Source organism: Moschus berezovskii, chromosome 7 (genome assembly GCF_049115385.1).
Source record: "Moschus berezovskii isolate FMDL1 chromosome 7, NW_MosBer_1.0, whole genome shotgun sequence".
NCBI lineage: Eukaryota > Metazoa > Chordata > Mammalia > Artiodactyla > Moschidae > Moschus > Moschus berezovskii.
Window position 1 is genome coordinate 108726255 of NC_142466.1, and position 11088 is coordinate 108737342.

Consider the following 11088-nt stretch of genomic DNA (forward strand, 5'->3'; position numbering starts at 1 on the left):
CACTGGAGTGGGTTGCCATTTCCTTCTCCAATGTGTGAAAGTGAAAAGTAAAAGTGAAGTCGCTCAGTCGTGTCCAACCCTTAGCAACCCCAGACTGCAGCCTACCAGGCTCCTCCATCCATGGAATTTTCTAGGCAAGAGTACTGGAGTGGCTTGCCATTGCCTTCTCCCGGGAACTACACTATACTTCCACTAATAGAGGCCGAAGGGTCAAATAGGTTAAAAACTAAAGTCTGTGGTTGAAGTGATCTGTGATGGTGGACAATACCTTGTTTGGCCTGACAAGGGTCTGTGAGTTTTTGTGGGTCAAGCATATAGCCGAACTGGGGTGCCATCTTGATGTGACTTCTTCCCCAAATGGCAGAACTCCAGGGGAAGAGAATTTCAATAAGAGATTGTGGGATGCTGCACTTTCAAGGGCAGGATCAGAGGTAGTGACTCAAGAGTTCAGGATAATAAGATATAAAATATCTAGATGCACACAACCAAAAATAAGCATTAGTTAGCTTGTAAGTTGAAAACTGTGCTGCACTGTGCTCAATTGCTCAGTCATGTCCAACTCTTTGTGACCCCAAGGGCTGTAGCCTGTCAGTTTCCTCTGTCCATGGGATTTCCCAGGCAGAATATGAGTGGGTTGCCATTTCCTTCTCCAACAGATCTCCTAGACCCAGGGATCGAACCCATGTCTCCTGCATTGGCAGATGGACTCTTTACCAGTGAACCACTCAGGAAGCCCAAGTCAAAAATTAGAATATGCTAGACAGGAACACTGGAGAAGGCAATGGCAAGCCACTCCAGTACTCTTGCCTGGAAAATCCCATGGATGGAGGAGCCTGGTAGGCTGTGGTCCATGGGGTCGCTAAGGGTCGGACACGACTAAGCGACTTCACTTTCACTTTTCACTTTCACACATCGGAGAAGGAAATGGCAACCCACTCCAGTGTTCTTGCCTGGAGAATCCCAGGGACGGGGGAGCCTGGTGGGCTTCCGTCTATGGGGTCACACAGAGTCGGACACGACTGAAGTGACTTAGCAGCAGACAGGAACACACACAAACACTAAACGGAGACACATATTATGTTCTGGGATAGAAGGACTCTATTTAATACATCCCCAAGAAAAATATGAAGATTTGGGGGGGGGAGGAATTTAACCAAATAATTCTTTAGTTTACATATAATAAATACGTATTCATGAATAAATATATAATAAAACCTGAGGATACTTTGAGAATTAACAGAAAAAGGGTGGTAACTCATTTTTACTTGATATTAAAAAAAAACACCTATTTTAAACTCAAAGCAGGAGGTATTGGCATAGAAATAAATTAGTACAACAAAAGAGAAAGTTCGCAAAATAGACTCTAGTATTTGATTCAGTATATGAGTCAAATCGCCAGAGAAAAAAATAGCAGTCAAGGAATATGCGTAGAACAACTGGCTAAACCATTTAGCAACAATAAAAATAAAAAAAGACCCCTCCCAACCTCACTCCTTATACTAAGTTTCAGAACATTTAAAGACTTAATTTTTTTTTAAACTGCTGAATTACAGTTATTATCTTGAGATTAGAAGGTCCTTCTAAGCATGGTTCCGAGGGCAAAATACATAAGAAAAAAGGTTGATACATTTGACTACACAGACTTAAAGTTTTTGTGTGGCAATGTATGACACAAACAAGGTCAAAAGGGAAATGATAAAGTAGAAAATGTGTTTACAACATAGGTGACAGTTAAGAGTGAAAATTCAGTTCAGTTCAGTTCAGTCGCTCAGTCGTGTCCGACTCTCCGCGACCTCATGAATCACAGCACGCCAGACCTCCCTGTCCATCACCAACTCCCGGAGTTCACTCAAACTCATGTCCACAGAGTCGGTGATGCCATCCAGACATCTCATTCTCTGTCGTCCCCTTCTCCTCCCGCCCCCAACCTTTCCTAGCATCGGAGTCTTTTCCAGTGAGTCAACTCGTCGCATGAGGTGGCCAAAGTATTGCAGTTTCAGCTTTAGCATCAGTCCTTCCAGTGAACACCCAGGACTGATCTCCTTTAGAATGGACTGGTTGGATCTCCTTGCAGTCCAAGGGACTCTCAAAAGCATCAATTCTTCAGCGATCAGCTTTCTTCACAGTCCAACTCTCACATCCATTACCATAATATAAAGAGCTTTTTCAAATCAATATAAGATTCAAGCCAACTACTGAAGGAAAAAAAGGCACCCCAATTACAAAGGATCATCAACATGCAAAATAGTCAGAGAAATACAAACAAAGCATTGGACTGTCATTTTCCACCTACCAGATTAATCAAGATTAAGGATATCAATGATGCCACTTGTGTTGAGGCTTCCCGCCAGTGAGAGCATAAACTGGCATAAACTTTCTTTGAGATTCCTCTGATAATACGTAGTAAATCTAAAATGTATATAGTTTTCATTCCGACAACTTCACGTCTAGGAATTTAGCCTGAATGATAATTGTATGCAACTATATAGAGACATATAAAGATAGTAAACATCTGAAAACACTCTAAATGCACAACACAGAACAGAGTATTGGTTAAATAAATTATGGTACCAACTTTTAATGCTGTTTTGACATGAAAAAATGTGTCCAGGATATATTGATGGAAAAGAAGCATGTTAGAAACCATATGCCTCGCTTGATGCCATTTTGGTAACCCCTAGTTGTGCCCAAAAAGTATGGATATGGAAACATATCCAGATCCACACACACACACATAAATCACCAAAATGACTCATTCATTCTCTCTCTGAGACAATGGGCAGGCACTCTTCTTAAAATTGATTTGCCTCACTGAATCACTTGACCACAGACACACAAAAAGGCACACCCTCTTTCCTCTCCAAAATTGAGCACTTGAGTTTAACCAACAAAGGCTGTAGGAGGCAAACAGTCCTTAAAAATACCATTTGATTGACTTCTACTACCACTGGCTTTCTCTTTGATGAATCAAATGGAAAAATTAAAGGTTTAGGAAATCAAAATATGAGATTAGCAATATGAAGGGAGCCTTGAGAATTCTTTTTTACTTCCTTTAAAATCAATTTAAATATTAACTTTCTTCCAAGCTACTGCGGAATGTCAAAGATAATCAGTTCTGCTCTGGTCTTCATCTTAAAGGGTCCACCTGCAATTACTGGTCTGGAGTTATGGGTGGACTATTACATATTTCCCCTAATTAATCTCCATCTATTTTGGTTTTTATGGCTCCTTCTATAAGTGGTGAGGGAAGGTATCTACAGTGAAAAGTATGAAAAGGCACAGGTGCTACAATACTAAAGGCAGTAGCAGTATATATATTGTGTGTATATATATATATATTCATGGTTTGGAAATAGAAAAACCTGACTCTCCCAAGAATCAAATGGTCCCGTCAAATCCCAAATGAGACCTGGACTTCCTGCCAGAATATGTGGCCCCACAACTGAAGCTACATATCTGTAAGAACTTATCTCTCCATTTTGAAATGGGGAAATGATAACCCCTAAGCTTCCTACCACACAAAACTGCTGTGAGGATGGAATGAAAGAACATGTATAAACAAAAACTATGGTGGAGATAAATAAAAATGATGGGGACCAAAAACAAAAACAAAAAGTCAGCCAGGAAACAAACTGTCCAATATCTGGGTAACCCTCCAATTTTTATTTTTAATTTAGAAGGGCACCCAAGACTAAATCTTAGCACTCACGTCTATACACTGTCACCAAGACAGTTAATTAAGAAAAGAGCCTTTCTCCATCTCTACTTGAGGACCAAGCTTTATTTAGTGGCCCTCAACTCTGACTGCTACCTAATCAGTCCTTTGACAGAAGGATGCTGAATGCTTACAGGAAGACTCACTATTGGTCTCCTGTGATGTTCTCCTGCCTTAGCCAGGAATCCACTTGGGAAAAAAAGGATGGTGCTGTGGTAAAGCTAACCAGGTAAATTCAGAGAACTTAAAGCTGCCTTCATGTGTATGAGAAAATGATCAGGAAAGAACTGCAGGAAAATGGTGCATCTTTTTTGCAAATGCTTAGCACCTGCTTCTGTTAAGTATTAACACTAAGCAGCTCTGTGTTATAATCTGGAACATTCAGAAGAAGGGGCAAAGTCTATGTTTTTGCTATTTCAGTGTTCTTTCATGAGAATTGCTTTTACATTTCTGCACGTACCCAGAAGTACATTTTACTTCATATTTTGTTAGTTGTTTTAGGCAGACACTTCTGACACCAAGCAAATGGTATTTCTTCCTTTCAATGACAGTTATGCTAAGTTCCCATATGGACAACTGTAGCTTCTTTGGCAGTTAATTTGAGAACTGGAAATTAGGGGGAGCTACAGAAACATACGGTGTTCACAAAACTGGCAATAGAAAATAATGAGGGGAGGAGGCTCAGATTCTTTGAACAGAGGGGGCTTTTGAGGGAAATCCTTACTCATCAGAGACCTTACTCAATACTAACCACAAGAATTTGTAATGATTCCCAAAATTAATCCAAGAGCTGTGAAAACAGTCAAACTATGAATTGCTGCACACAAAAATTAAAAGTAGGAAGCTGTTTGTATTAGTCTGTTGAGAGTTCTGCTCTATAGTTCACCTGAGATGAGGGCAGGCGGGGTTCTACATTTGATCCTAAGTTGCAGTCTGAGCTGGTACCTCAGGACAAAGGACAACTCTTCCTAATACTGCCCAGTACTGGTCAGGGGCAGGGCCGACAGCTGACCTTGAAAACCCAAGCATCTCGGTACCACTTCACTCTCTCTGACTCTTCACAGTTGAGAAGATATGCCTTGGGCTGGGAGCAGCTTCATAGAGAGCTTTCACCTGCTCTATTTCTGCCCTTGTCTCCCATCAGTCCTCAAGCCCAGGCTGCTCAGATGTGTCCCTCACTGATGCCCAGGGAGCCAGTGGAGCATATGCCAGCCCACCACGTCAAAAAGGCTGTCCCTTTTCTTTAGGACCCCAGTGTTGCCCAATTCTAGGACCACGTTCATCTCTGTTGCACCCCAAGTTGGGCAATAAGCTGCCCCCCACCTCCTTCCCAAGCTCTCTACTCTCCAGGCCTGGAGAGAAAGGGAGAAGGTGGCCCTTAGAGAAGCCACAAGGCTCTGTCCTTCTGCCTTCCTGCCTTGCTGAGCCTTGGAGTTACCCTGTAGTTTAGGGAGGAAAGTTCAGGAACACTGATTCGGGCTTCAAAAGTCAAATCGAATCCACTCCATCCGTCAATTCAGCATATTGACAGCGGGCCCAAGGCTGCTTAACACCTAATGTGTCACGGTTAGTGATAAAGTAGCATGCGTAGTCACTGATGTTGTAGATAAAACGCAGGATCATGTCAGCCACATTGTTCCCCTCTCCTGTAAGCACACAGGCTCTGGCCACAGGCTTCATATTATTGTGACCTATTGTTATCACGCGAACCCTCAATCTAAAACACATTTTTAGGAAGCAGTGATAAAAAAAATTTAATCAAGGCTGCTATACACGTTCATGTGGAAGAGAACTAAGTTAACAGAATATCTTTTCACTGGAAGAAGACTCATGGCTTTTGAATACATATAAGACAAAGGGAACTGTATCAAAGTATTGGCTGCCCAACAGACACTGCAAGGAACTTACCGGAGTGGCCAGGATAGTATACTTTCTTTTTCTTTCTTCCTTTTTTTCAGTATTTTAAAACACTTTATTTATTCATTTTGGCCACACCACACAACATCTTAGTTCCCCCACCAGGAATGAACCCATGCCCCTTGCAGTGGAAGCATGGAGTCTTAACCACTGGACCACCAAGGAAGTCCCAGGCTAGCATGCTTTCTAATTAGTGTGTCACTAACTGCGGGAAAAGGGGTGCTTCTAAAGTGTCTGACACATTTTCCTCGGTCAATGATCTCTATCCTTTGTAATGACTTCCCTCCTACAGTCAAACTCTAGCCCACATCTAAATGTATCTCATTGGTGGTGGTGGAGTTGCTAAGTCATGTCCGATTCTTGTGACCCCATGGACTGTAGCCTGCCAGGCTTCTCTGACCATGGGATTCTCCAGGCAAGAATACTGGAGTAGGTTGCCATTTCCTTCTCCCGGGGATCTTCCCAACCTAGGAATCAAACTTGGATCTCCTGCATTGCAAGATTCTTTACTGACTTAGCTATGAAGGAATCCTGTGTATGTCATTACTTATTGTAAAAGAACAGATTCTGAATTCATAATAGAGATGCTCTGAATGAAGAGGCAGAGACCCTCAGGCATCACTTGGAGGAGAACACAGGCCCAGCCCACATGAGCTGCAGCCTGTGATCAATATCACACAGTACATCAAGGTTCTCAGGTTCAGAGATACAGGGGAGACAGCAGCAATTCCTGAGCGTCCTCCTTGGGGGGATGCCAAAGAGATAGTGACCGTCTTGAATCTAGGAATGGGACTGCAGGTCCACGCACACACAGGGTCTCTGCACAGACTCCTGAGAAGCTGTCACACCACCTGCTCCAGCAGCAGTGCGTCCTCTTCACACAGTGCCCACTGGTGATCTAGACCCAGAGGAGGAAAAGAGAGTTCACTGACACACACTGGTTTGCCCACGGCGATCCCCATATCCACAGGAAGCAGCCCAGGAGATGTGCCACCAGTGTGGGTGGCCAAGGAGCCGTCACTGACCTTGCTCTTTTCCTGGGGCTGGAGGGCATTCCCCGCTCGCCCCTGCCCCCAACCCAGCAGAGTTATCCACGCCTTTCACCTGCTGAGTATCTGCTGAGCGCGGGACAACTTCCCCCCACACCCCCTTTGACCCTCCTCGATCCCAGCTGTTCTTCACGGGTCCAACCCCCGCCTCCCTCCATTCCATTCATTTCTCAAAAATGACGGTCGCACATACCACACTGCTGAGAAGGAGAGGAATGCAAGGACAATCACGACAGCCATGGAGCCCAGCCCAATGCCCACCATCTGCGGCAGCAAGAGTGTGAGTGATGAACCTGTGAGACAAAAATCACACACTGAGCCCACAGCGTCTGGAATCACGGCCCTCCCAGGAGCCACACACCCACCTGCACTCGCCCTGTAGTAACCAGAGCTTGACCCCGTTTAATAAACCACCCCAAGAAGGCCCAGAGTGCCTCTGGGCCCCCTGAACTGGCCCTGAGAACAGGGCATCAGGGAAACACTGTCCCACGGCACTTTTGAAAAGGGAGCATGAAAACTAGGCCACGTTCTAACTTGAATGTAACTTCAAGGTATAAAAGCTGATCTTTTGGGGGCACACAAACACATACTGCATCCTGTGTTGTGTGTGTCCATCATCCTTCAGGTCAATTACACTTGATCAGTTTTTACGGGCAGATTTCCTTTGCCTTGAGGAGGACATCATTCTGACATCATTTGGAGTTTTGCTCCAAAAATGATAGTTTAGCTCGGTGGTCAAATACAGCAAACAAATTGTCTCTGTTGAGTGGAGTCATCGTCACTTTCCCCACACATCGATAAGGGTGCTACCTCCCTGCTCTGTTCAGCAGGTTGCCATGAGGATAGAATAAGAAAATTGATGTAAAAGCTCTTTGAAAGGCATTCATATGTTCTATTTGGGGGTGTATTGCGTGCCAACTCCAGGGAGATCCCTGGTTGTTAACGGGAAAACACCCACATTTGAGTCACATATTTGGGCCAAATGACTAAATCAGAGGATCATGTTCCAAACTAAAGGCCTCATTTTAATTTGCAAGCACTTACTTACCACTTATTATGTGCCAGACACTGATCGAAAAACCTCTCCTAATCACCCACTGGGTACCATAATTATAGCACCAAGTATTATTACACTGGGCACTATTATTATTCCCATTTTATAGAAGAAGAACCTGGACATGGAATGATTAAGAAACTCCCCCAAGGTCACCCAGCTACTAAATGATAGAGCCAGGATTCAAACCCAAGCTGCCTGACCCCGGGGTCTTTGCTTATGACCACAGCACCACGCTCTCCCAGTGGAGATCTGAATCCAGCTTTATCTGCAGCAGAGTGGGCCATATTCTCTACCCAGAGTCTGGGGGGTCAGACCAGATCTTTCCTGCAGAGGCTGATGATGCTGGGGCCTCGGGCTGTGGTAGTTCAAATTCCTCTTTGGAAGAACAAAAATCTGTACAATGGAGCCACCAGACTTTAAGATCTCGGGGGGCTGACTATGCATACATAGAATTAAAAAAATAATGCCAGCAAGCCATGGAATAAGTTTAAGGATGTGCATCTGTTTCCAAAATTTTCCAGATGATTTGTTACAGCTGTCATTGTTGGAATATCAAATTACAGTCATCCCTTGGTATCCACGGGGGATCTTCTGGGGCCCCCCTCAGATACCAGCATTTGCTTATAACCTATTATACATTTTAATTCATCTCTAGATTATAGGCTTCCTTGGTAGCTCAGACAGTAAAGAATCTGCCTGCCATGCAGGAGACCCGGGTTTGATATCCCTGGGTCCAGAAGATCCCCTGAAGAAGGGAATGGCTACCCACTCCAGTATTCTTGCCTGGAAAATTCCACGGACAGAGAAGCTTGGTGGGCTACAGTCCATGGAATCGCAAAGAGCTGGACACAACTGAGTGATTAACTATAATACCTAATACAATATAAATGCTATGAAATAGCTGTAAATTCAAAGTAAATGCAAAGTAAACTGCTGCCAGTGTGCAGCACATTCAATTTTTGCTTTCTGGAACTTTCTGGAATTATTTTTTCTGAATATTTTAAATCCACAGTTCATTGAATCCATGAATGTGGAGCCTGCAGATACGGACAGCCAACTGTATTTCATTTTTCTGTACCCTCCTTTTACTGATGCCCCAGGCATATGCTTAGTCCACCCCCTAGGTAACCCAGCACTACCTTGGAAGAGCTGAAAACAGCAAAAGCAAATATCTGCTACTGTAAGGGGAGAGAAGCTTAAGAGGAAAAATAGCCCTTGAGCTTGAGACCCTCAAAACATAGATGACTTAATTCCCTGGCAGTGAATGTGATGTATTTGAGAACAGTTCAAGCCACTTAACCATTTCAACGTCAATTCTGTGCTGTCTAACACAGTAGCCACTAGCCCAATGTGGTTATCTAAATCTAAATTAATTTAAATTAAATTAGATTTGAAATTCAGTTTCTACAATGAGGTACCACCTCACACCAGTCAGAATGGCCATCATTAAAAAATCTACAAATAGCCAGTTTTTTTCTAAATGTCCTATGGACATCTAATAACAGCATATGAGATACAAAATATATTTAAAATGTTGTGGGATATAAGATTGGGGCTTCCCTGGTAGCTCAGCTGTTAAACCCCAGTTCAATTTCTGGGTTGAGAAATTTCCCTGGAGAAGGGATAGGCTACCCACTCCAATATTCTTGGGCTTCTCTGGTGGTTCAGATGGTAAAGAATCTGCCTGCAATGCAGGAGACCTGGGTTCGATCCCTGGGTTGGGAAGATCCCCTGGAGGAGGGTATGGCAACCCAGGTATCCTTGCCTGGAGAATCCCCATGGACAGAGGAGCCTGGTCGGCTACAGTCCATGGAGTCGCAAAGAGTCAGACACGACTTAGCAACTAAGCACAGCAACTAAGCACAGGATATAAGATTAATATAAATTAATATAAATAGAAATCTATTATATTTAAATTATTAATGACATGATTCAAGATGCTCCTATTCTTATGTTTTCTGCACTTGATAAAATATTCTCAGATCAATGTTAATGTCTCACTGTGATTATATGTTTTTTCTTTTCTCTTATATTCTGATTTTTGCTTTATGTATCTTTGTTTCTTTGTTGTCAGGGGCCTAATGGTTTATGATGTCTATCTTCTTTGTGAATTGTACCTTTTATCATTGAAAATATTCATCTTGGTTCATTTAAAAATAAATAAATAAATTTAATTTAAAAAATAGGAAATTCTACCAATGTATTGGACTAAAAAAAAAAGTCTACAAATAACTTATGTTGCAGAGGGTAAGGAGAAAAGGCACCCTTCTATACTGTTGGTGGGAATGTAAGTTGGTATACCCACTGTGGAAAACGATATGGAGGCTTCTCAGAAAACTAAAATTAGAATTACCACATGATCCAGCAATCCCACTCCTGAGAATATACCCACATAAAACTATAATTCAAAAAAATACATGCACCCCTGTGTTCATAGCAGCACTATTCACAATAGCCAAAACATGGAAACAACCTAAATGTCAATGGACAAATGAACAGATAAAGATGTGGTACATATATACAATGGAATACTACTCAGCCATAAAAAGGAACAAAATAATGCCATTTGCAGCAACACAGATACAACTAGAGATTATCATACTAAGTGAAGTAAGTCAGAAAGAGAAAGCAAATATCACATGATACCACTTATACGTGGAATCTAAAATACGGCACAAATGAACTCATCTACAAAACAGAAAACGTCTCAGAGACATAGAGAATAGACCCATGGCTGCCAAGGGGGAGGGAGTGGAATGGACTGGGAGTTTGGGGTTGGTAGATGCAAACCGTACATTCAGAATGGACAAACAACAAGGTCCTATTGTACAGCACAGGGAACTATATTCAATATCCTATTATAAACCAGAATGGAAAAGAATATAAAAAGAATGTCTATATGCATATAACCGAATCACTTTGCTGTAGAGCAGATTGGCACAACATTGAAAATCAACTATACTTCAATTTTTAAAATTTGAAACAAAAACACAGTTTCTCAGTCATACTCTTTTAAGTGCACATTTCAAGTGCCCAGGAGTCACATGTGGTGAGTGGCAACCACACTGGACAACACACCTTTAAAACCTTTCCGTCACTGCAGAAATCTACACACTGGCATGGCTCAGATCTCTACAACCAGGCTGAGAGGAGCGTGATTCTATTGGAGACTCTACAGAGGAGCCAGTACAGCAAAAGCAGAGTAGAACATACCTTTTGTTAAAGAGCCAGACAAACAATTCCCTCAGAAAGTGTTGTCAAGAGACTTTCTAGAAAAGCATGATGTGTATTGTTTGGCTACTTTTGGTATTCAGAAGAAAAAGGGCTTCACATTTTTAAGAAGCCATATT

The 11088-nt window shown here is 42.5% G+C and overlaps 1 protein-coding gene across 3 annotated transcripts in view; it reads right to left on the reverse strand.

Annotated features, from left to right (window-relative positions):
- SUSD1 (sushi domain containing 1) overlaps window positions 1-11088 on the reverse strand; it is a 209146-nt gene that overhangs the window by 55268 nt on the left and 142790 nt on the right. For 2 of the 3 annotated variants that reach the window (XM_088838276.1, XM_055427584.2), the window contains 2 exons: window positions 6875-6974; window positions 5443-6530 (listed from right to left, as the gene is read on the reverse strand). The exons of the other annotated variant lie outside the window; for it this stretch is intronic. In XM_088838276.1, the coding sequence (XP_088694402.1) occupies window position 6530; window positions 6875-6974 (101 nt within the window). In that variant the 3' untranslated portion in view covers window positions 5443-6529. Of the gene's footprint in view, window positions 1-5442; window positions 6531-6874; window positions 6975-11088 lie in introns of those variants that run through there. 3 annotated transcript variants of the gene reach the window in all.